The sequence below is a fragment of the Vipera ursinii genome (assembly GCF_947247035.1).
Source record: "Vipera ursinii genome assembly, chromosome: 2".
Lineage (NCBI taxonomy): Eukaryota > Metazoa > Chordata > Lepidosauria > Squamata > Viperidae > Vipera > Vipera ursinii.
Genome location: NC_139513.1, coordinates 133,583,987 through 133,609,794, shown reverse-complemented (window position 1 = coordinate 133,609,794; position 25,808 = coordinate 133,583,987). Strand labels below are relative to the sequence as shown.

The 25,808-nt window shown below is 40.4% G+C and overlaps 2 protein-coding genes across 7 annotated transcripts in view; one reads left to right on the top strand and one right to left on the bottom strand.

The window, feature by feature from the left end:
* Positions 1–25,808, top strand: part of ARSG (arylsulfatase G) — a 164,086-nt gene that overhangs the window by 3,572 nt on the left and 134,706 nt on the right. Inside the window, exon 1 of one of the 5 annotated variants that reach the window (XM_083353175.1) lies at positions 20,283–20,646. The exons of the other annotated variants lie outside the window; for them this stretch is intronic. The gene's annotated coding sequence lies outside the window, so the exon portion shown is untranslated. Of the gene's footprint in view, positions 1–20,282; positions 20,647–25,808 lie in introns of those variants that run through there. 5 annotated transcript variants of the gene reach the window in all.
* Positions 156–25,470, bottom strand: SLC16A6 (solute carrier family 16 member 6). Of its 2 annotated transcripts, XM_083353178.1 has the most exons (7): positions 25,436–25,470; positions 25,147–25,248; positions 12,375–12,615; positions 10,697–10,840; positions 9,352–9,480; positions 6,497–7,321; positions 156–4,786 (listed from the first exon to the last, which is right to left on the bottom strand). In XM_083353178.1, the coding sequence occupies exons 2-7, from the start codon at positions 25,147–25,149 to the stop codon at positions 4,545–4,547; spliced, it is 1,584 nt and encodes a 527-aa protein (XP_083209304.1). In that variant the 5' UTR covers positions 25,150–25,248; positions 25,436–25,470; the 3' UTR covers positions 156–4,544. The 2 variants fall into 2 exon arrangements, with proteins under 2 accessions (XP_083209304.1, XP_083209305.1); XM_083353179.1 differs by lacking the exons at positions 25,147–25,248; positions 25,436–25,470 and adding an exon at positions 16,984–17,473.

The following is a 25,808-nucleotide window of genomic DNA, read 5'->3' as shown; positions in this document are numbered from 1 at the left end:
AAGTTAACATAGAAGCCAAGTAGGAGTTTACAGTGGAGATTGCAAATGCCATGTTGATAGCAGTTTTTTTGCCAACTCAAAGAAAGGGTGACAGCACTAACAAAAAGACAAGTGATGAAGTTTGGAACAAAAGAACCTTTGAACCGAAATTACTTTTTCCATTAAAAAAAGTTTATTGCAAAATTCATTATTTGGTAGGACTTCCAGAATCCACTAATTTACAGTACAGCATCCTGCTTCAACCATGCTTAATCCTGATTTTGAATATCTTGTTCCAGATGCATGCGTTCTGATCACACCAATATGTTATGTACATACATAGCAACTTTAGATGCCCTCAGTTACATACATTGCATTATTTAGTATTGGAAATATTTGTAACAACATCACAGTAGAACTTCCTTAACTTGCAGAGACAACTGATTTTTCCAACTACATGTCAATATGCTTTTCCTCATATAGATTGTCCTTGCTTAGTGATTGGAACTGGTTCTGGTGAAATGATCACTAAGCAGCACAGTCGCTAAGGGAATCAAGTGACTGAAAGAGGGTGAGGCACACAATGGTGCCTTCTCATTCAGATCCAAGGTTTCTTAAACAGGGTCTGTACCTGATCTCTATCCCCCCCCCTTTTTTTTGTATGACTGTGAGATTGCTTGAGGAAGTTATCTCTTCCTAAACTTGTTTTCTATATGCCCTCTGACCTCCCATAAAAGTGTTAATTGCAAATTCACAAGCTCAGCTTTGTAGCCTTAATTATAACCCTCTGGTACCTGTTGCCTGAAACTGATCAGACGGTTAACAAGTTTCACACTGAAGGTTTTTATTGTGGTAAATGCATTGGTTGGAATATGATTTTTTTATTACTGTTTATTTGCAGTCACTGTTTGTTGCTAAAGGACTACCTGCATTCTGGTAGTTTTATATTAAAATTCAAACTACAGTTTAGATAGGTTAGACCAGAAAATAGTATAAAATCAGCATTTGCCATGAGGACTCTGGCCTTCTATTCCAAACATAGTTTTAAGATCTACATTGCTATACCTAGCCTACATTTTCTGCTTTACTAGGAATGTAACAGTATATGGTATGCTTGCTAAATAAATAACCAGGCTTATTAGCACATGCCTCATATTTTATTATTTTATTAATTATTCCCTCCTCCCAGTCTTCCTCCCAGTCTTCTCTGCAGTTTATCGAGGCTCTACCATACATGATAAAGTGCTGAAAGTAAACGATCCCAAATTGTAACATATGTCTTCATAATTTTCCAGCAGGGAGATAAGGTGGATTGCTTAAGATACAGGGACACCATGTCCTGTGCCTAGGGCATCTTGATAAAAGTATTTATTTTATTTTATTTTTATTTATTTAATTCAATTTATATACCGCCCTTTTCCTGAAGGACTCAGGGCGGTTTACAGGGCAAAATTAAAACAGGATTTTATTAGAACATAGTGCAAGTAAAATAGCTCCTAAGTTCAAGTTTTTGTTGTTTTATAAGAATATTTAAAATCAGGATGTTTTAAATCGTTTCTCTGAAAAATTTGCCAGCATTCACCTTATTTTATGTCCTATATTGCGATGGTATAGATTTTGAACTTTTTTTTTCTTTTTGGGTTGTGTTTGGTAGGGGCTTCAGGAAAAAACCCTATCAGGAATCACAATGATTTTAATTTGTATAGTCTTAGTAGAATAATTGACATACAGTGCCATTATGAATGGATCATCAAGAAACATTTTGAATCTGTACTGTGTGTATTCAGAACAAAATCTTTTCATTTTCCCATTTTCCCCCTGAGTTGTCTAATGAGAAAAAGGCGTATAAAAGTGTGGGGTAAGCAAGCTCGTGTCACCTTTGATGATTATTTATTAAAAGTCAGTGAACAATAATCAACATGTTGCTGCCACCTCTTAGAATTCCCTCTTTATACAAAACCTACTGAAAACGGGAGGTACACAAATTGCATTTTAAAAAGACTAACTTTCTCTTTGTTGCGTTTTTCTCTTTGCAGTGATTGTTACATTGATCCATGCACTATATAACTGCAGTGAATGGAGCTTTAAAACCAGGGTTACCAGATACCGGTATATTGTAAAAATCTGGATGACTACTAGATCAGAGGTCCCCAACCTTTTGGGCACCAGGGAGCAGTTCCGTGGAGAAAGGTTTTTCTGCGGACCGGAGAGTGTGTGGTTTTGTGTGCTGCCTGCATCTTGCATCTTGTTTGTGTAGACCAGTTGCTGGCATGCCGCGGCCTGGTACTGGTCCACAGACTGGGGTTTGGGGTCCCCTATACTAGATGACAGCCAGTAGTTAGGTTTAAGTATCTGTCTGCTGCCCTTTTGTGGTCACCTGGATTTTAAAAACATAAACCAGATAACCCTCCTACTTCTCCAAGGCTTGGTATATGCATTTGGCCCCTTTAAGGTCCCAACTACGGCTGCATTGAGGCACATTGTCCAGTGGGAATTACAAGTAGATGACTGAAGCTTAGATTATATAGTTTCACCTTTCACATGCACTCTACTGTAAGGACAACTGTGGTCATACAAATGGAATGACAAAATGTACAACCTTCATATGAAGGTACTGATGGAACAATCAGAGCTTCTTTTTAACTCATAAAAAAACCCTACACATGAATGAGGGTAGAAGTTAACAAGGTAAGAACAAGCCCCAAATATACAGCATGCACATTCTCAAACTTGTGCATAGAGGACTCCAAGCCTACAGGCATAGACCTAACTGAAAGATGATTCGTAGTATAACCAAAGACAGTGGAATGTTTTCAGAATAAAAATGTTTTTCTCCCTATTCAGGAAACTACTACAAGTAGTCCTCGACTTACAACAGTTCATTTAGTGACCATTCAAAGTTACAACACATCACTGAAAAAAGTGACACATAAATTTTTCCACACTTACAACTGTTGCGGCAGCCCCGTGGTCACATGATCAAAATCCAGATGATTGGCAACTGACTTACATTTATGAGGGATGCAGTGTCCCGGGGAGGTCATGTGTTCACCTTTTGCCAACTCCTGACAAGCAAACTCAACAGGGAAGCCATATTCACTTAACAAATATGTTATTAACTTAACAACTGCAGCCATTCACTTAACCACTGTGGCAAGAAAGGTGATAAACTGGGGCAAAATGCACTTAACAAATGTCTCAATAACAGAAATGTTGGGCTTAGTTGCGGTCGTAAATCGAGGACTATACTGAATCAATCTTAATATAATTCCATACATGCTTGAAATATTTTAGTGGATTTAAACCACAGCCTCCGTTACATCAGAGCAGACTCTCAAAGTCTTATTCACTAATTCTGTAGTCCTGTTGTTTCAATATGAACTCCAAAACAGCATACAGGCATCTGTGTTTCATTTCTTTAAAAGGCTTGCAAGACTTCTGTAACCATAAAAATAAGCAGGCGCACTCTAAAAAGCTACATACTAGAAATGCATCAAGAAGACTTGGAAAGAGTTTGGGGCAAATGGTTTGTTTTAAATAACAATCACAAAATAAAAATAAATAACTTTTTTAAAAATTAAAACTGCTAGAATCAGTGATTTGCCTGAATGTCAAAAGGCAAGTGAGTCTTTAAAAGTGCAATCCTATTCCTGCACAATTGGAATTAGTCCTTCTGAGCTTGATATTGTGATTTTGAATATATCTACTCAAAAAGCAAGCCTCACCAAGGTTGCATATTTATGCACATTCAGTAGTGAATCTTGAAAAAAAACCTACAACATATAAATAATCATACTTAAGATTAGGTAATAATTTTTATCTGCATATTAAGGTAATACTGTTAAGAAAGAGCTATACTAACTGGCCCTAAAATAGAACTGGTAACTTTTGTGGAGTTTAACCAACTTTTTTTTAAAAAAAGCACAGAAAAGCTACTGGTTAATTCTCTAGTGAATTGACAAAAGTTAAGTCCTTCCCGTGTGTTGCTGGATTCCAATTCAAGTCAGGCTGAACAGGACAAGGAGAATTGGCTGTCAGTTCCAAGTATAAATTTAATACCTGTTCTCCAAAATTAAAACGAAGAGCAGTTATACTTATTTGGTGAAAAGAAACATCTCAAGACTGTTTCATCAGATTAGGGTTTTTTTGTGGCACTACTCCTGTGTTGTTAATTAAGAGAAAAACATTTCTGGTGTGTGATTCTCCTAGGCAATAAAAAGCCATAGATAAGCATAGATAAGCCATAGCTGATTTTTCTTTAGCACAACATCTTGCTTCTTCACTGTGATTTGGAATTGAGATATTATGCTTTGCCTGCTTTCCATTAGTAAGAACATTTGGATCACAAATTCATGCTTGGTAGGAGTGTGTGCATGGAATTAATCAATGGAACTTAACATGCCACGTGTTTTTCAAATAGTAGATAATATTAACCAGTCTTTGTGAAAGGACTGCTAACATGTTCACCTTTCTTGTGTTGCATTCCCTTTAATGTGTTAGTTTTTAAAAGGTGGACTTGAGCTGACTTTATTTTTCCCCAATCTCTAAATAATATGTTTTAAAATTCAAGCTATGCTATTACAGCCCTTTACAGAATCCTCTGTTTTCCCAAAATCAGTTTCTATAAAATCATCCGGTACGTGCCGCAGTGGCTCTGAGACATTCTCTTGTGTTGATCGTTTTTTTCTTTGACATGTTAAATTCTTGCAAGGCCTCACCAATGAAAGGAATACAGCAGCCAGCAGCATTCCAGCAGCACAGGAATAGAATGCAGATCTGTAATTTTTTGTGATATCCACTAGTACACCTGTAAAGCAGGGGGAAAAAAGCATGTTATGAAAAACTTCACCCATACCAGTTTGTCACAATCTTTTGAAACATTTTCTTCAGATTTTTCTTTCCTGAGCATGACTATAGAACACCAAATCCAAGTTTAAAAACAATTGCGAGGGGCACCTGGGCTTAATAACTGAATTACTTAAAACAGTTATTACATTGTTTAAAAGGAAGGGAACAGAGTTTACCAAACTGTGTTCCCATGACGCATGCTTGGGGTTTGGGCCCATTCTAAATAGCTCAGAATTGTAAACAATCCTAGAAATGGTATTGACGGTGCTCCTTGAACTGTAGCCATTCAGCTCACTACTACAATTATTTCCAAACAGTCTTGAAGATGAAATGATGACGGTTGTTTGTCTCGGGCATAGAAGTCAAGTGAGATCATTTGCTCTGTTGAAGTTTAATAATTTGGCTTTCACTCAGGTTGAGTGTCTGCTTCTGTCTTATTTAATGTTGGCTGAACAACTTGTGGTCTCCCAGATGTTTATGAACTGTACCTTTCACCATCCCTGTGATGGTTCCTGGGCTTAATAGTCCAATAACATCTAGAAGGCTATACAGGTCTCCTCTTCCTTTTTTGCCTTCCAGATGTAAACTTTGTTCTGATTCCTTCTTTGCCTGCATATTACTAAGCTCAGAATAAAAATCTACATGGCTACAGTCAAGTAGAGATTTCTAAGGCTTGTAAAGAGCTGGGTTCAAATATTAATCTAGCCCTGAGCAAACTCTCTTGTCACTGTTAACTGTAAAATAGAAACAACCACCATTGTTTTATGCCTTAGTGTTTGAGGCATAAAACAAAACAGAAATCTTGAAATTAAATCTGAAAGTTAAGATTCCATTGCTTATCATGCGATTGGTAAAGATGCTAAGCTCTTGCTGGGCAATGCTAAAATATTGGTTGGAGGGGAAAAAAGTAGCAAGATTGTTTACTAACACTTACGTACAGCTTCACAGCCCTCTCTAAGCGGTTTACACTCAGCATATTGCCCCCGCCCCCCCCAAAATCTAGCTTATTTTACTGACCTCGGAAGGATGGAAGGCTGAGTCAACCTGGAGCTGGTCAGGATCGAACTCCTGCACAACCAGCAGAATTAGCCTGCAATACTGCATTCCAACCACTGTGCCACCGCGGCCCTTTACCCATTAAATTGATCTAATTTCATTGCAATTAAAGTGAGTAAGTTTCAGACTAGCTTCTTTAGGGAGGCTGATGAAAATGCAATGCTTATATTAACTACGTGAGCTGCTAATGTAAACTCTTGTCTTCTATTATTGACCTACAGTCCTTATCATTAAGAGCATTTCAACTTCCTTCTGCTTTCCTATATATCCTATATAAGTTGAATGGAATGTTCCCTGCTTACACAAGAGCACTTTTTCCAGTTTTTTACTTGTGCTTTAACTGTGATTTAGTATATATATTACCATCAAGATAGAAAGCTGCCTAATACAGAGTTAGGTAATAGGTCCACAATGAGCAGAATCTTGTCAATGCTGGCTGGCAGCATTTCTTCACATTTTCAGTGAGGGCTTTTTTTTTTTTTTTTGTCTTCCCAGCCCTACCTGATAACAACACATTGAACCTTGGGAAACAGGTATAATTCTTATGGAGCCCCAGCATGGGTAGTAAGTAGAGAGCATTTAAGAAGACCTCTAAACTGCTACTTAACCTTACCTGCAAGGGGTGGTCCAGCCAACCCTGATAAGCTTTGAATAAATACATAGACCCCTGCAGCAGATGCCATCCTGTCAATGCCAACAACATCGTCTTCAGCCAGCATGGGAATGTGTGTGCCTGCTACCGTCCCGAGCATGAATCCAAAGAAAATGCTACACAACATTAGCCCCCAAAAATCGTAGGTGAAAGGGAAGGCAAAAAGGGCAACGTCCAGCAGAATGACACAAATGAGTTCAATGTAAATTTTTCTGATGGGCTTTCTGTTGAGGACCCAGCCAGCGCCGATTCTACCAAAGACCTCGGCGATCGCCATCGCTGAGAGAATGTAAGCAGAGCGATCCTTGCTGATGCCAAGGCTCATGCTGAGGGGAATTATGTATAGCGAGGGAGCAAAGAACCCCAAGGTAGCAAATAGACCAAAAAGCGCGTAACATATAAAGCCGTAGTCTTTCAACACAGAGAAGTCTAGGAGTTTGGGTTTGGGTTCCTGGGTAGAAATGCTACTACTGGCTATGAACATCTCTGTGTTTTCCTTTGGTTCTTCGCTTTTAAGTTCCAAGTTGGCATCTCTAGGTATGCTGTGAGGTGAGGTAGTTATTTCTACTCCCGAGTCAATGGAGTCTATTGAGGTTCGTGTCTGTTCATTTTCAAGCATGTACTTTGTCTCTCTCTGCTGTTCCGCTGGTGATACTTTCACTACTTCTTGTGCTATGATTGTGATGGGTCGCAGCAGCAATCCACAGGCAACAATTCCAAGCTGCAGTAGACCAACAAACAAGAGGCTGGCTCGCCAACCAAAGTATTCCTTTGAAGCAGTGATAGCTGTAAAAGTAGGAAAAGGTAAAATATATGAATGAACTTGGAAAATGCACACGTTTATAACAGTAAGGTCAATTTTTGCCATCATTTGCCCATCTGTAGTTTAGGGCAGGCATAGAATTCTTGGCTAATTCTTTTGGGATAGCTTAAGCATGAGAAACAGAAAAGGTTTTAGGGTTAGATTATACCAAGACTTTCTTTACCCAGATGAGCTTTGGTGCTTCCAAACTTTAGCACATACTAGACAGGAGTATATATGCTTCTGCCAGCTTAGGAAAACGGGATCAAATGCAGTTCTCTTACTTGTCTAAATCTACACTCTGTGAAACTAAAAATAGTGTCTTACTCCACCGTGATGGAATGAGTTACATGCAATAGATATGGGAGCTAGAGCAGAAGTGGGAGACACTAAATATGGCCAAAATAAAGGTTCCAACCTGGAGTAGGACTGAAAGCACATCTCATCTTAGCACGTCCAAGTAGGCCTGATGAATTCTAGTAACCTACTAGAATTGCATCAAGCCACTTGGACATGCTAAGACCACAGGATTTGAATTTCAGGTATGATGCCCCCGCCCAACCCCAATTCATCTTCCAGATAACTACATAGGCATTTCTGCTATTAATACCACAGTTGGAATTGCAACTCGAGCTTTATTTTTAGCTCAGGAATTTTTGCACAGGTTGTATGTCATTTTAGTCTGCTTATTGGAAAAAATAGCAAGAATGAGAACATGCTCTGTAGTAGTCTGAGCTCACGTCTAGAATAACGAAGGAGTCAAATCATGCCCCCAATTACAAATGTAAGCACAAACCCCCTTTGACAGTCTCCTTCCTTTATATTTCCAGGGTAAAGATCTGGATATCCCTTCTGCCATCCTGCCCTCTATTTTTCTAAATTTCCCTCCCCCCCACCTTTTACTTAGCAGGTGGTGTGATGTTTTTTCTTAAGACGGGAAAGAAGTTCTAATCACTCCGGATATAATGAATGGATTGATCTCTGGCTCTAATGAAAGCAGCATGCTTACCAAGAACTTGCTATACTTTTCTAGAAAATATATTTGAAGTTGACAATATGATTACATCCTGTCTCATTGCACTCTTCCCTCCCAATTCTCCCCACAGCAATCCTATGATATATGTTGGATTGAAAATGAAGGACTGACCCCACTAAGTAGGCTTCTACTGCTGACAGTAGCCTAAAATTTGCATCTATAAGACTAATACTTGCACTATTACATAGCTGTTTTGTTCATAGTGCCTTCAGATCAGTCCTGATTGCTGTTGACTACATGGACAACTCCAAGCAATTTTCTTGGCAACATTTTCAGAAGTGGTTTGCCAATGACTTCTTCCTAGGGCTGAGAAAAACTGACTGGCCCCAAGTCATCCAGTTGGCTTTATGCCTAAGGCCCAACAAAAAAACTCTTGGTTTCCTATGTTCTAGTCTTAATGCTTTTACCACTAAAACAAAATGACCCTCAATTGTCTATTTACTATTTTGGGCAGAACTGTATGATCTTTTAAGAATTTAGCTAGAAATGTTGCATTTGGAAAATGATTAAGATGGAAATCTTTTCTCTATCATTAATCCCTTTTTTGTTATATTACAAAGTAACCCAAAGAGGAACATTAATTTGGGGTTGTACATTCTCTACAACAGGGGTCCTCAACCCCCAGCCCATGGACCGGTACCAGTCTGTTGGGAACTGGACCACACAAGCAGCAGGCAAACGGGTTAATCTGTGCATGCACAGGATCCAGGATGAACACCCAAAACCATCCCCCACCCTGGGTCTGTGAAAGACAATTTTTTCTTCCAAAACCAGTCCTGGAGCCAGAAAGGTTGGGGACCGTTGCTTTACAATTAATATATTTATAAATAAAAAATATAAGTTTACCATGTCCCCCTGTCCCCAAGGAAGTTAGGTTTGTGCAGGACTATGTTTTGATATATCCATATCAAAAGGGTGAAGAAGCATACAATATTAAGACGCCCCTATGTCAGAAAAAGCAAAAAATGTGTTTTTTACCTGGTGCAAAAGAAAAAACAGCAAAGCATTCTCCTGTAGAAGCCACGGCAGTGACCAATGAGCGCTTTTTGTCAAAGTACTGAGATAGAATGGTAACAGTTGGAAGAAAGGCAAAACAGTATCCTAAACCTGTGAATAAATGCCATATGTTAGTATAAAGCGGTAATTAACATGCTCCTGCAAGATCAGAAATATTTATTTTCCCCAACTGTATTCCCCAATTTGGTTTCCAAATGAGATGCAAAAGTTGCTCTCATCAGAAAAGAGGACTTTGGACCTCTGAGCAACAGACCAGGTCTGTTTTTCTTTAGCCCAGGTAAGACGCTTCTGACGTCGTTTGTTGTTCAGGAGCGGCTTGACAAGAGGAACATGACATTTGAAGCCCATGTCCAGGATCCGTCTGTGTGTGGTGGCTCTTGATGCACTGACTCCAGCCTCAGTCCACTCCTTGTGAAAGTCCCCAAGACTTTTGAATGGCCTTTTCCTGACAATCCTCTCCAGGCTGCGGTCATCCCTGCTGCTTGTGCACCTTTTTCTTCCACACTTTTCCCTTCCACATAACTTTCTATTAATGTGCTTTGATACAGCACTTTGGGAACATCCAAGTTCTTTTGCAATTACCTTTTGAGGCTTTCCCTCCTTATGGAGGGTGTCAATGATGGTTTTCTCTACAACTGTCAGGTCAGCAGTCTTTTGCATGATTGTGATTCCTACTCAACCAGACTGGGAGACCATTTAAAGGCTCAGGAACCCTTTGCAGGTGTTATGGCTTAATTAGCTGATTAGCCTAGAATATTGCACCTTTTCACAATATTCTAATTTTCTGAGATTGTGGATTTGGGGTTTTCATGAGCTGTAAGCCATAATCATCACAATTATGACAAATCACGGCTTGACCTATTTTGCTTTGCATGTAACGAGTCTATCTCATATATTAGTTTCCCCTTTTAAGTTGCATTACTGAACTAAATGAACTTTTGCACGATATTCTAATTTTTCGAGTTTCACCTGTATACTACCGATCATTTGTCCTGAAATTCTGACATGTTTTGCTCATTCTTGTTAACAGGTATAGTTTTTCAAATCATTAGAATGCATCATGATACATTTGCCCTAATAATCTCCCAAAATGTATCCTTGCTCTGTGAGTGGGTAGAGTGTGAAAATTCACGTCTGCCTATGATGGCATTAACAACCAGGGTCACTCAGCAGAACTGAGAACTAGGCAGATTTTTCTATTTCTGAGATACCTTGCCCTCTTCATACAAGAGCCACTTCTACTCCTGAATGTAAGCATTTCTTGCAGAATTTATGATACTTAGAAATTCCTCTAAAAGAAACTCACCCGATACTATGCCAATTGAGATGTACATTTCAACCAGTGTATGTGCAAACGAAGCGGCAACCATTCCACTACAGACCAGTACCCCTCCAATCATCACCACCAGACGATGACCAAAACGATTAGCTACAATTGTAGAAAGAGGCGCTGCAGAAAGAAGGAAGATTTAATTGTTTATCTACATCTCTTTTCAGACCAGAACACTGGAACCCAGCCTAGGTGCTTTGGTTAGCAGGGTCTTCTGAATCTCTATTCCCCTTATAACACCTTGTATCCAACAGCTGAGAACGTGGCAACATACAAGTCACTGGTTCAGTGATTCAGATTTACCAGGCACCAGTGATTTACTTCTGATTATTTTAATTTTACTTTATTAGAGCAGTCCCAAGTGGTATGTCGTACATACACGTTTACATAATGTATGAGAACCAGTCTGGTAGAAAGAATTACATCACCAGGCTAGAAACTGGGAGATGGGAGTTTTAGTCCTGTCTTAGGCACAAAGCCAGTTGGTGATCTTGGGCCAGTCACTTTCAGCCCTAGGAAGGACGCATTGAGAAACCACTTCTGGCAAATCTTGCCAAGAAGAGTGCAGGGACAGGTCCAAGCAGTTGAGAAGACACCAATATAAATAATCTGTTGGAACACCTGCCCATTTGCCATTATGGAGTTAATTTATTAATTAAATATATATTGTGAGGGGAACAATATACATTTAATTAATAAATTAACTCCATAGTAGCAAATGGGCAGGTGTTCCAACAGAAATTCTATTTCTCAGATCCCATCAGGTGACATAGTTTGTTCAACAGGTAACCAAAATATGCCAACTCTGCAGGATCAAACAGAATGGACAAATACTATACAGGACGGTCCTTCAAATATGTCTTGAATTAAGCCATCATCTAGAACAGTTATGAAAGATAACATGCATAAAAAGTAGACTTTCTCCAAGAGCCCGATTGTGTATCAATGTATCCAGAATGCAATCCTTAATTGTTCTAATATTTCTTTCAGAATTATCTTCTTGAAAGACAAGTTTGACTGAGTAATCCCACTTGGGATAAATATATATAGTCCTTACTTTCTGACTGCAATTGGGACTGGCAAATCTGTTAAGTGACATGGTTCTTAAGCGAAACATCACAACCACATCAGATTTACAGCCGTTCCACAGTAGTTAAGTGATTCACTATGGGTTGTTAAACGCTAACAACCTCTGACCACGACTTACCGCTGGCTTCCCTATTGACTTTGCCTGGTGGAAGCCAGCCCTGAAGATTGCAGATAGTGATCACAGGATGTTCTGACCATTATAAATGCATGTTGGTTGCTATATGCCCAAATCACGATCACTTTACTGGGAGTTGAAGTCCACAAGTCATAAAAGGGCCAAGTTTGAAGACCCCTGGTACAGACTGTTGAGAATGCTGTGGGGAATGCTGCAATGGCTGCAAGTTCAAGGACTGATCGTAATTATCACTGTTGTTCACGGTTGTCCTACATTTGAGTGATTGCTAAACAAATGGTATTAAATGACCACCGATAATATAACCAAGCCTTATGCTGGGTAGGGCCCCTTTTAAGTCCACTGAAACCACAAGTCTTAAGTCATAGGTATCTGTATAAGACAAGGATTGTAAGACTTCATATAATAACAATTATCTAAGTATATGCTTACCTGTAAATGTAAGTACAAATACACATATTGAGATTATCCATGATATCCTGCTGTTGCTTTCATTAAAACATTCCACTAAGTCAGTAAAAAAGACTCCAAAGGACTTGATAATGCCATACGTCAAGGCTTCCACAAAGAAGAAAGCGAATGCCACAATCCATCCCCATCCTCCATCAGGCACTTTAGTATAAACATTTGGGGTAATGCATGACATTCTGGTTGCTTTGACAGTCATTTTGATCTGGAATAGAAAAGATTTAGTAAGATTGGGGTATCTTCTAAAAATGCAAGGCACATAAATTCAGTTCCTAAAACATAAGGAATTAAGTGTGAAATAAATATTAAAAAATATAGTTTCCACTAGACCAGTGATGGCAAACCTTTTAGACACCGAGTGCCCAAACTGCAACCCAACTGTATCATTGGAGTGGGTGTGGCCCATTGGGTGGGCGTGGCTGCAGTGGTAACGGCAGACAGGGTGGGACTAAAAAGTTGAATAAATTCCAACTTTGCGAGAAGTTGAAATTGATTGAACTTTTGTTTTATAAAACCCAGCTGAAGGCCAAGGACTGGACGACGGCGCACGTGCCCACAGAGAGGGCTCTGTGTGCCATCTGTGACACCCGTGCCATAGGTTCGCCACCACAGCCCTAGACTATAGAGTTGAAGTAAATTTGACAATTCTCCCTTCTCATTATCACAAATTACGCTATGATCTTTTAGAGCTAGTTTATTTATTTTATTTATTTATTTTTGGGACTTACATGCCGCCCTATCTCCCGAAGGACTCAGGGCGGCTAACAACAATAAAATACAACGATACAAAATTTAAAAAGAATTAAACTAACAGCCCCAATAAAATAAATTACAATTGAAGTTAAAAATTAAAAAACATCTTAAAATCCCTGTTGTCAGTCCAGGTCAGCCTGATAGAAAAGAAGTGTTTTAAGGCCGCGGCGAAAGGACCGGAGATCCGGGGCCATCCGGAGCTCAAGGGGAAGTTGGTTCCATAGGGCTGGCGCTCCCACAGAGAAGGCCCTCCCCCTGGGGGTCGCCAGTCGATGACGGCACCCTGAGGAGGCCCTCTCTGTGTGAGCGTACTGGGCGATGGGAGATCGTTCCCGGCAGCAGACGGTCCTGCAAATATCCCGGGCCTAGTCCATGTAGGGCTTTAAAGGTAAGTACCAGCACCTTAAAGTTGAATTTCTAAGCCCAAAATATATTTCATCATAAGAGCAAACTGATGCCATTCAACAGAAAGCAATTAAGGAGCAGATGAAAATATAATAAAGAGGGCAGTTCTGGGGGGGTGGGGGGAGAGAACCCACAATGATCCCAATGCTGTGTAGTGAGAGTGAGGAAAATCCTGAATTTGCAATCTGCTCTCTAAGCTGGATTTTATTTAAATCTAAGCCTATCTTGTGTTAAAGAGATGTCTTCACAGTTGAAAATACTAAACTATTCATGTTTTAAATGTTCCTGGTTCTACTTTTTCAAGTCAGTTTTGACTCTTGGTGATTGCCCGGACAAGTCCCTGCAGTTTTCTTGGCAAGGTTTCCAAAGTGATTTGTCACTGCTTCTTCCTCAGACTGAGATATAGAGCAATTTGCCCAAGAAAACCCAACTGCTTTTGTGCTTAAGGCGGAACTAGAATTTCATGGTCTCCCAATTTTTAGCCCGGTACTTTTAACGGTTGCACCAAACTGGCCCTTTTTAAAGCACTAGAACAGCCTATACAGGTAGTCCTTAAGGTTACAACAATAATTTAGGTCCACAGTTATGGTTATAAAGCAAATCGTCATATGATTGGACCCAATTTTACCTTTTTTATGGCAGTCATTAAGTGAGCCCATTGTTTACTATGGGGTGGTTTTTGCTGGAAACTGGAAACACACTTTGGTTTCTGGCAAAAATGACATAAATCAATCACGTGATTATGGAGCTCTGCAGCCACAAATGCTGTTGCTCAAAATGCAGTCACATGACCTGGGAGGGTTTAGAGACGGATGTTGGAACTGAATTCTAAGTCATTTTTTGGGGGGGGGAGCGGGTCCATCAGAACCTTGATCATAAGTCGAGGTCTACCTGTACACAGTACAGATGACTGTTGGATGCTGTGTAAGGACTGCCTATGCACAGGCAGTGATTGCTGATGCTCAAGGTGCTTGATAACTCAATAAACGCTCCTTATCTAGTGCACTCTAAAACAGAGTCAAGCATGCCTGAAGAAGTTCTTTGTGCTGATACTTTGTATAGTCCCAGGTTCATGGCACACCACCTAACCTTCGAGTGGTTCTTAGAAATACGAGTATGTTCAGAGCATTTTCCACATGGCTAATCTTAATAATACACTCTGTTTTGAGTGTATTGAGGAGAAATATCTGCTTCAGCTTGGAGACTGCAGTCCCCTTTTTCTGCTCTGCTGATGCCTCAATGTGGTAGATTATACTGCTGCTAGGAGCCAAAGAGAGTCCCCAGGTAGCAATAGGTATTTTAAACACAAGAAAGTGCAGGAATATATGGGGAGTTCTAATTTAGTGGGGCTGGACAAGGAGGACATTGGGGAAAGTGGTATTAGAAGATCTTGGCGCTCTAAAAATTAAGTATAACACCAGCACTTTCTGAAACAATTTGTTCGAATTCAGTATCTCAATATGATGAAATCAGAATTTGTACTAGTAAAAGTATATTTTCTCAGTGGAGTGCAGAGCAACTTTTCACAGGGGGAAAAACAAGATAGAGCTTTGCCAAAATTCATGACAAAAGTAATAGTCATTGACTTAAAATTCTTGAACCATCCATCTTCATTTCCAGGATTCTTGCAGTGCAAAGATTTGCAAAAAGCTCTGGGCAAGTATCTTACCCGCTGCAATTGTCAATCATTCTTTAGCTGCCAGTTCTGTTGAGTCACTTGGAAACATTTATACACACAAAGTTCCGCTTTAATCCCAGTTAAAACAGTTCCAGGTTCGACTAAACCTAACTAGGAATTCTGTATGCTTGATATTTAACATTTTTGTATTTGTGTTATGTACTAATATATACACTATTGTACTACTGTATTCATAAGGAACAAATTCCCTGATGTCATAGCCAGCTTAATTATATGTAGTGAAATGTATCTAAGTGCTTAAGTGTGCCAAATTGCATGTGACATTCATTTAGGAGAAAGTTAGAAAAATAGTTATAAAAAATGGTTTAAAGTATAAAGAGTTTTAAATGTTTGCAGGAAAACATTTGACAGTCATCAGTAACTTTTATCAGTTTTTATATCAATAAATATTTTTTTAAATTAATTTATTTTGTCAAATGCCTGAAAAATAGGATTCAGTGTTGTATAATTTTAAAATTTGGTTTGCAAGAGGCAAATTAAAAAAAAAACTTTGTTTTTAAACATTCATCAAATCACTTATGCTTTAGTCCAAAGGCACTGCTATGCCATTTTAAAGCAAATTAGTTATACGGGGTTTTTAACATGTTAATTAAAACAATAGGTAAAAAATTATACAGAAAGGGGAATCAATAATTATTTTTAGTCAACCTGCAATGCGAAGGTGCTTATGAAACCATAAGCCTGGACAGTTTGTGCCTGTGCCGACAGATTTGGAGAAATAAGAACAGGCGGTATCTTAATATTTCAAGAATCTGTGTAAAATAAGAGCAAAGTAACTTTTGTTACTGTAGAACTTAATGCGGACCACGTAGGACTATGGTACTAATAGTCCTACTTGGTTTGCCTTGTTACATGTATGTCCTGTTATGTTAAGGGGTTGTAACAAAATCCTAGAGCAAAATCAAACGTTAAAAAATATGCAAATTTTTCCAAATTTGGGACAAAAAGAAAAGAGTTGAGGCTTTCTGTAACCCGAGTCATAATACAGTAATCCATACATAGCATTGCGTGTACGAGATCTTGATCAAATCCTGTCTAAAGCCCAGCGCAGCATAGGCTGCAATATTATAATTTCATTATTAGCAATCTGGAGAATTGTGTATCGTAGGTCGTGTGTCTATTCTATTTCTGCTTCAGCAGAGTACTTCGTTTAAGCCCTTCCCGGTCGCTGCTCAGAAAAGCGCAGCGTAAAAAGATGTGGTATCCAAGGGCTTTGTTTAGTGGAGATGCGACCCCTGCGGAATTCCATAGCGCGGAACAGAATGTTTAGCGGCCACGTTGCGCCATCCGGTTTAAAGCGCATTGATAGAATGCAAATCTGCGCTGTTCTATCGCCTTGTATAAATAACGTCATACAACGCGTTTTTTTTCCCCTTCTAAGACACGGGGAGAGAGAGCTATTTTATAAGCAACGAGGTTTTTTTTCTTTTTAAAAAAAAAACGTTTTCTTCCGAATGGAAGAATAATCCCCTTCCGTTCCACGCGCCCAGTCTACACGATGCGTGGGAAGGACTCACACGAAGGCCCAGGACTGTATCTTCATCTCTCTTTCAAGGCACACTTCCACACCACTTTTCTTCCAATCGGATCCCCTCCTCTCCCTTTCTTTCAGAGAGGCGGATGCTCTTTTCGATTAAAATAATATTTAAAAAGAAAAGAAAAGAAAAGCGCGACAGCAAGACACCCAAACTTGTGCCCAGAAGAAAAGTCACTTACCAGGTCAGCAGAAGATGTTGCTGCTGCAACTTGGGGAGAGAAAAGTGTGGAAGAAAAGGATTCCCCCCCAAGCTGCAGAGAAGAGCACCTTTGGCCTATGACCTGGTCAGCAACATGCTGAAGCGGCGGTTGGAACACCCGACCCTTCGCCCTCAGTAGCGCGAACCGAAGACCCGGGGCTCCAGAAGGCGCGGGAAGGGGGCTGCAGTCGCCTCAGACTTATACTCCTGACCCCCTTTGGGAAAGGTGGAGCCTGCCCTGCGCCTAAAATAGACCCGTTCGACGGCAAAGAGTAGCCAGGAGTCTCGGCTCGTTATCCGACGCTAGGCTCCCGTTGCTGGTGCCAAGGTTGCTCCATGGCCAGCAGGCGCTTCCTTCGCTCCTGAATTTTTTTTTTTTCCCCTCTGGGGGGATTTCTGCCCTCGGCCCGACTTTTAGCAATCTCTCTCGCCTTCCCACGCGCGCTCTCCCCGCTGCCTTTTTTGCAAATGCGGCCGTCTCTTCTGCTTCACCACAGCAGCTCTCGCTTTTTTTATATATATACCGGCTCGAGCCGGTCTTTACCGGCGGATCTGGCGCGCGCTGTAACTCAGCAGCGCCATGTGCGCGCCGGAACCCGGTTTCGCAATTGCAACTACAAGCAGCATGAAAGAGCGGGCGGCCCTTCCGCGCGCTCGAAAAGGAAGCGCGCGCCGGGCGTCCGCAGGAGCCGCGACCTGAAGCAGTAACGTGGGAGAGGCGGCGGCAAAGCCCAAGGAAAGGGGTGGAAGGGGTTGGGTGAGGAGGGATGAGTTTTGTTTCGTTTGGAGAGCCGTCGGGCTCTTGCCACGTTTGCTTCCCTTCGCGACGCTTCCTCCCCCCCTCCTAACGCCTTTAAAGCAGATGTAATTCGTCTGAACCGCAACCCGGACGCGCGCTTATTAAAGAGACTTTCGCCGTTCCTTTTTTTTTTGTTTGTTTGTTCTCGTCAAGTTCCTCAGCAGCGACGAGGCGAAGCTCGGAAAACCATTCCCCCTCCCCAGTGGTAATGACTATTCTAAAAGGGGCGATATGTGAACTCCTACAACCCCCCCTCCCTTTCAGAGAGGCTGATTGTGCAAAAGGCAGCTTTGCCGCGCCGCTTGGGAGTCCGTAGTCCGAATTTTTAACGGGGGTTTTATTTTCAGGGATAATTTAATCTTTTAAATTCTCTTTTAACTTCGTATTTTATATTGACGTGATTTTAAAATGCCCTGCAAACCGCCCTGAGTCCTTCGGGAAAGGGCGGTATATAAATCTAATAAAATCTAAATCTAGTTTAGTTCACCCCCGAAGAGCCCCATCTCGGTTGGAGGAAGTCCCTTCGCATGAGACTCCCCGCTTCCCAAGACGTTGTTCTCCGCCGTTTTTTCTGCCCGTCTCTTTTTTTTTCCTGCCTCCAGCAGGGGAGGCTCTCCTAAGAACTTCGACCTCCTGTTTCTCAACAGTCTGTACCAGGGGGTCTTCAAACTTGGCCCTTTTATGACTTGTGGACTTCAACTCCCAGAATTCCTCAGCCAGCAAAGCTGGCTGAGGAATTCTGGGAGTTGAAGTCCACAAGTCATAAAAGGGCCAAGTTTTGAAGACCCCTGGTCTGTACTGTTAAAAGGTACCATCTCCCGCCTCCCTCCCCCCCCCCTTTTGCATGGTTTCCGCTCCAAGTGTCTATCAGTAGGTGAATTTGCGGGGGTCGTCTGGGTGGGCCGCAAGGGCAAACTCCCTTCGAGCGTTACACGGGGATTGCAGACGCGTGCAACGGCGGAGGAGCCTCTCAAGAGTCTACCTCAGCTCTTCATTCGCAGGAAGGTCACTTAAGGTAAACTGCCGCAGGGAGCGCCAAGCTTCGCCTTGCGGAAGGCATCCGCGCGAACTTCCTCCTCGCGCCCGCCCTGCAGCATCGGCGTTGTTTCCAAAGGAGAAATGGCAGGATTTGCTATCTATCCTCCGAGAAGCCGTTCAAAAGAGGAAGGAAGGACACGTGGACTTTTTGAGTCCCAAGCTTGGCGGCTCGGGACCCTGTGGGGCAAATATGACCCGGCGCAGGAATCTGAAAAAGCAGCAAACCGTCCCGAGTGGACCTGACCGGTACCTCAGATCGAAGTCCGGGACCCTAAATGGCACCCAAATATTGCTTTGTGGCTTCGCATTTGAAAATTCCTGGGGTAACCGCTTACCCCTTCCAGGGCCAAAAGCTTCGCGTGAAGCAGTCGCAATGCGCGGCGAACGAAACTAGCAAAAAGAAAGAAAGAAAATCGCGCCAAATTGCCACACTGCAAGTCACGCTGACCGGCTCGAGAGTTGATGCAACCCCACGGCTTTCCTCGGGATACCTGTAACTTTTGAGTTTCGCATTTGCACCACAGCTTTTAAAGAAGCGTCGTCTTAATTGCTGGGGCAAGTTTCTTAAGAGAGGGGGGGGACTGGTAGCGCTCCCTAGTGGTCGGTCTGCCTTGGCAAAAGGGTCCCGGGCGCGAGCCTCGGCGCGTGCTCTTGCCTTCGCGGCGGCGCGAGCTTCTTTCCCAGGTTCAAGCTCGTGCTGCTGCCGCCGCCGCCTCTACCGATCCGGGCAGAACAGGTTTCTGCCAGTTTGGGTGTGTGGCTGGCTGGCTGGCTGGCTGCCTGCCGTTGCACTTGCACTAGAGACTCCTAATCTCCCGGAAGCCGAGCTGTCCTTGTTGCAACGGATGATGCTGATGACTCAATAGATTGGCGGTGCCTTGCAAAGCGAGCAGTATTTGCAGAAGTCGGTCGCCACTGCCTTCCCCCTCCGAGTCGGCAGTTTGCAGTCTTTAGCCTTAGCCTCTTCTAAGTTTAGTTTTCTTTTGTTTTTCTCCTTTGGGTGTGGAAGAGGAGAAATGTTTTTTTCCATGCTGTCAGGTCTCTTGGCTCCCGAAGATGATTTTTGCTGTATTCGTTAGCACTACTTGTTAACGCTAGTTTCACTGATCGCTGCTGTGAGTTTCTTCACCGACTCACGTGCGTGAAGTTCTTGAATGCTATCTAAAATTCATTAGAATGGTGAATTTTAAAGGATACTGCAGAGCTAGTTTGCTTCAGAAATCCATAATCACAATATTTCCACTTCCTACAGCAGCAAAAGACTTTTCCCCCTTCAGGTTCGCTTGTGGAAACAGACTGAAAAGCAAAGACTTTAAAGTGTTTACATAAACTGGCCAACCAGTCTTTGAGGAAATGCCATTTTATTGTAATAACCAAACAAAAAAAACACACAAAAGAAACAATAAAAGAAAATACTCAAAAGATTATTCTTGATGGTTTTTAAAGGTCCCATAGAGCTCAGTTAAATACAATTAAAAACTTGGGGATGAAGCCATTTCTTCCTTTTTACTGTAATGTGATTTGGATAGCACTCTAGCAATCAGAATCTCAAGGAAACTTAAATATAACAATTCTATCTTTTCCGTACTGGAAGCTAGATGTTGGTTAAGATGGGTGGCCATATAAATCTATTAAATAAACGTTTTATCCCAAGTATGAATGCTCACTTAGTTTTAATGTATTCAGTGAAGTTTACATTGAAACCAGTTTCAGATTCTGTAGTGAGCATTTTTACTGCAATTCTGGTTGCAACTGGTTTCTTCAGATAAATTTGGAAGACTGAGAAAGCTGACAGAAACCAAATGGGTAAGTGATGCCCGCTTAGAACAGTATGTTTAGAGTCATTTAAAATCAAATGTACTTAACATTTCATTGGATTTGAGGGCCCGGGAGGGTGACATTACAGTTTAACTAAACACTGAAGTGAAGTTTCCCCAATCAGCACTCCTGTTATTGTTATGTCACATCTGGAGTGCAACAGGTTGGGACAAGGGTCCTTTTAAGTGAATTTGTGAGATGGAATAAGGATAAACCATTTCTGCTGGATCTGAATTTTATTAAATATATTTACATTTAAATGAAATATATTAAGTATATTAAAGTATTAAATAATTCTGGAGCACCTTTGTGTGTAAAAAGATGAGTTATAGGTACTGTTGTTTATGAGAAGAATATTCTGCTTCCTCCTCCACTTCCCAAGCTTACTGCAGCATTACTCTTGATTCTCTCCATCTGTCTTCACTACATTTCTATGAAGTTGGGATAATATTATCTCTTTCTTAAGTGAGCTAAATAAGAATTTTAAGCTTTGTTTGTCCAATCTGCATTCTAACTACTGTATGAGAATAACGTAGATAATATTTTTAACATGCAGCTACGGGAAAGCAGTGGCCTGTCCAGAATCCCCAAGGATTGGGGCATGACTAAAGTTTGATTTAAAGTTCTCCAGCCCTTGACTATCATGGTTACATCAACAAATCCGAAAGGCTGATGGCGCATGTTTGTTCAGTTTCTGGAAAAGAACACCTTTTGGCCAGATAAGCTGTTTGTACTTCAAACAAAAATGCATGACGCTATAAGCCCTTTTTTGTTTCTGCATGTTCTTTTTTTTTTTTTTACAAATTTTGATTACAACCATACAAATTAATAAAAAAACTATACTTGGAGAAAGAAAAGAGAATCGAAAGAAAATAAAAATAAAAAGTGCAGGAAAGGAGTGACTTCCAGCCTTCATCACAAGAAGTATAAACAAATTTAGTAATTCTAAATCTCCTTTAAGGTTACAAATATATATCTTGTTTCCTGCCCTTCCCTTACTTATAAGCAAATCCATAAAACATTTTTAACTTTCTGTTAGCAAAAACTCCCTAAAGAACTTTGCAAAACAAAATAAAGTCTTACATTAATCTGGAGCACATGTGGGTGATCTTCTGTCCTCTCCTTATCCAGAGAGGTTCTAAAGATCCAGTTTATTCATCAATCCCTTGATTTTTGACATGATTGTCAGCTCTGCTTTTGCGGAGACATCTTCAGTTCACCTCCCCTCCCCCAAATATCTGTTTCTCCATGTTCTGAATGGGTTTTATTCTCTGAAGCATGTGCAATGCCATCGCTTAAAGTTAATTTTCTGATTTGGCTTTTTAAAATCAATTTCATGTTCCTATACAAACACTTAACGTGTTTCTGCGTATGTCGCTAGTACTCACTATAAATCAGACTTAGTTTCCAGAATCCCGAAAGTTAGCTATCATTGCTGTGGTCAGTACTTGAACTTTGACTTTTTTTTCCTCATTTCATTCATCTCAAATTAATAAAGTGAAGCCATGTCTCATTTAGTTTACTCAGTTGGTAGAGTATGGAAACTTGACACTTTGCCATGCTGATCACAAGTTTGTAAGATAAAACTTCTGCTTTGCTAAGCTGATCAGACATTAAAGAAAACTGGAAAAAAAATTAGTCAAACGTTCATTTCAAATAAAAATACCTACAGTGGTCCAGAAAATCAAATTCTGATCAGAATGGTAAGAATACAAATTAACACCAATAACATGCACAAATAGGAACCTGTTGTCATTACGGATTGAACTCTTCATTATTGTTTGAGCTTTTTTATGTTTTGTTTGAATTAAAAGTCATTCAGAAATAAGCTTGGGAGAAGAAAGCAAAGAAATAGTTTCGGAAAGTACTCCATAATATATAGAACAAATGGAGGACATAAGAGGAATCAGTGGAAATGTACAATATGAGGAAGAAGCTGTTTGTCTTTAGGAGGGCATCCTGTGTTTCTGCTAGTTATCAGACGAATTACGTTAAGTAAAAAAGCAAAGGTTTGTGAGAAATATGTTTCCGGATATTCTTAAAGCAAAGGAAAAGCAAAGAAGATGAAGGCAGCAGCTTGCTCTTGGACGCAGTCATTGGTGGAAAGCCCTGCCTTGCGGTTTAGTGTCCCTTGTTTGTTTCTGCCTCTGTTATCGAGGTTATATCTGCCAAAATTAAAAAAAAAGTCTGCTTCCTTTTCTTGGGATATTGCGTGTAAATTACTGTACCCTGGAACAAAATCATTTTATCCTAAGATCAAATTCCAGTCTGGAGTATTCGTAGTGCCTAGGCTCAGAAATCTGCCTACCCTTCTTCCTGTGTTTCATCTAGGAAAGATTTTGTTTACAAATTCATTTCATTTTGTTTTACAATACAATTTTCCATTAAAAACCCCCATCCCCCCCGACCCTCCCCTCCCCAGCTCCCCCCTCCCTCTTCCCTCCCTTGCCTCCCCCCTTCCCCCCTCCCTCTTCCCTCCCCGTACCTCCCCCCCACCCTCCTCCCCCCCCCGGACTTCCCAGAGCTAAATACAAGGTATATATATATAAAAACAATCATAAGCAACCATATACTAACAACCATAAATTCTAAAATCCATCACCCTCTAACTTGTATAAGAACAAACAAAACTTAACATTATTAAATATATATAAAAAAGAAAATTGGAAAAGAAAAGAAAAAACACGAAAGAAGACTTATTCAAATGCTAGATAAAACTTCTTAACCCTATACTTATTCTGGATAAACTCAATCCACTTTCTCCATTCCATAATATAACGTTCTTGCGAGTGATCTTTCAAATAAGCCGATATCTTCGCCATCTCTGCCAGGTCGGAAACCTTTAAAGTCCATTCTTCTATGGTCGGCAGCTCCTCTTTCTTCCAATATTGTCCTATCAAAAGTCTTGCTGCCGTAATTAAATTCAGCATCAACTTAGAGTCCACCACTGTAGCATCAACAATTATTCCCAACAAAAAAAATTGCGGACAAAACTTTATCCTTCTTTTAAAAATCTTCTGTATATTCCACCAGATTTTAATCCAAAAGGCCTTAACCTTTTTACATGTCCACCATATGTGAAAATATGTTGCATCTTCAGCCCCGCACCTCCAACACTTAGGCTGATAATTCGGGTACATACTTGCAAGTTTTTTAGGATCTAAATGCCATCTATAAAACATCTTATAAAAATTCTCTCTTAAGTTTTGAGCTTGAGTAAATTTCACATTCCTCACCCAAATCTTCTCCCACATATCCATAGTAATAACTTCCTGGATATTTCGGGCCCATTTTATCATACAGTCCTTAACAAGCTCTGTTTCTGAATCAATCTCAATCAGTGCAAGATATATCCGTTTAATGTGTGCAGGTCCCTGATGTCTAATTTGCTTTATCAAATTTTCATCAATCATTGCAAATCCAATTTTCTGGTCTTCTTTCCACCTGGCCCGTAGCTGAGTATATTGAAACCATGTTTGTACAACCTTCTCTTCTCGCAAGAAGCTATATGATTTCAAACACCAAACATTCCTTTCTAAACTTAAAATTTCCTTGTAGGTAGTCTCATCGTGTTTGAAACCAGCATGTATATTTTCTATTGCGTGTTTTGGAATTGCCCACAATGGTATCTTACAACTTAGCTTATGTCTATACTTCTTCCAAACTCTCAGCAATGCCTGTCTTAGAATATGCGTCCTAAACACGGTACCTACCTTCTTATCATACAACAAATATGCATGCCAGCCAAACAACAAATCATATCTGCCAAAATTAAAAAAAAAGTCTGCTTCCTTTTCTTGGGATATTGCGTGTAAATTACTGTACCCTGGAACAAAATCATTTTATCCTAAGATCAAATTCCAGTCTGGAGTATTCGTAGTGCCTAGGCTCAGAAATCTGCCTACCCTTCTTCCTGTGTTTCATCTAGGAAAGATTTTGTTTACAAATTCATTTCATTTTGTATATAGTAGTTAGAAATATTGAGCTTTACCAAATACGTATATTTAACAATGTGTCTGGACAATGGAATTATTGGGTATTTAGCATGGAGAAGATCCAGAATCTTTTCTAGAAAGCACACGCTAAGGAAAGATGACCTTTCCAGGTAGCAAAATACACTAGGTTAATTAATCTTAAATGCTAAGTGATGTTTTTATCAATTCAGTGTAGTTTATATTACAATAAAAATGGATATAAATCAAGGGGACATTACAGGATTTGTAGCTTGTGGAATCCTTGGTGGCCCTCTAAGCTTGATGGGTTTCTTGGCAGACATTTCATTACCAAACTAGGTAACATCAGCACTGATGATGTTACCTAGTTTGGTAATGAAATGTCTGCAAGAAAATCACCAAGCTCAGAGGGCACCAAGGACCCCACAGTTCAACCCTGAACTACTCTTTGATTGGTATTTATAGCTTGAACCAACCACCTTATCTATCCTAGGATTCACTTTCAAAATAAAAAATAAAAACAGTATAAACTTACCATTTTGACAGTGTGGGGGTCTTCTATAGATATCTCCAAATCTTAAAGGCCTCTTGGCAATCTAGGGCAGACTGGGAACCATATCAGTGTCTGGTTTCCACTCTACAATTTCAAAATAAATGACAACATGGAACAAAGGAGATCCACGCAAAAACTTTTGAAAAATCAGAAACTTTATAAGGTTTTAAATCCCTCCCACAAAGAAATAACTGAAGAAGTTGTTTATTTCTCGGATAAGGAACTCAATAAAGCCCCCAAGTGCCCCTCCCACCATTAGCTAATAACTAACCTTGGTGAGGCTATGGTTTGCAGTTTCTTCTTAGACTTGTTAGCATGCCTCTAATCACTAAGACATCCCATGTAGCTTCTCGGGTTTCTAAAATCTGGGTAGGCAGTCTATGACTCAAGTTTTGCAAACAATGCCAAAAAGCGGTTGCTTTCACAAAAAGGCGCATAGAGACAGTTGGGCTATTTGCTTCTCAAAATGATAACCCTTGTATTGTAGGGGGCATGATTTGGGAAGATTTTCTCCAGCGGGCAGCTTCTAGATACTGGAGGTGTGTTGGGTCTGCACCTTCTGACACGCTGACTTAGAATTCTGAGAGTTAAAAACTCAAAGCAACTGGAAGGTGCCAGGTGGGAGAAGGGTGACATCATCCATC